The 399-nt window shown below is 48.4% G+C and overlaps 1 protein-coding gene across 1 annotated transcript in view; it reads right to left on the bottom strand.

Annotated features, from left to right (window-relative positions):
- LOC120496540 (cohesin subunit SA-3-like) overlaps positions 1–192 on the bottom strand; it is a gene marked incomplete at its 3' end in the record, with an annotated part of 4,828 nt that extends 4,636 nt beyond the window's left edge. The window contains exon 1 of the mRNA XM_039697096.1: positions 117–192. Coding sequence (XP_039553030.1) covers positions 117–181 — 65 coding nt within the window. The remainder of the gene's footprint in view (positions 1–116) is intronic.
- Positions 193–399: the final 207 nt, after the last annotated feature.

Raw genomic sequence — 399 nt, 5'->3', positions numbered from 1 at the left:
CCCAAATTCCCATTTTTCCCTCCCAAATTCCCATTTTTTCCCCAAATTCCCATTTTTCCCTCCCAAATTCCCATTTTTCCCTCCCAAATTCCCAAATTCCCAATCCCAGCCCTCACCTGTCCATGGCCGTGAGCAGCCTCAGCACCTCCAGGGCCACCTGGGGCTCCTTGTCGTGAGCCATGGCCACCAGACGGGGCTGCATTCCAACAGTTCCCAACAATTCCCCAACAATTCGGGAATTTGGGCACCCCCAGCACCTCCCAGCCCCACTTCCCCACTTTTCCTCATTCCAGGCTTTTTTAAATCCCATTTTTCCCTTTTTTTCAGACCATTTAATCCCATTTTTATCCCATTTTTATCCCATTTGTCCCCATTTCAGGCTTTTTAAAATCCCATTTT

This window comes from Passer montanus, unplaced genomic scaffold, assembly GCF_014805655.1.
Source record: "Passer montanus isolate IOZ18808 unplaced genomic scaffold, ASM1480565v1 scaffold1162, whole genome shotgun sequence".
Classification (NCBI taxonomy): domain Eukaryota; kingdom Metazoa; phylum Chordata; class Aves; order Passeriformes; family Passeridae; genus Passer; species Passer montanus.
The sequence above is the reverse complement of the archived record's forward strand: the minus strand, read 5'-3'. Positions and strand labels throughout refer to the sequence as shown.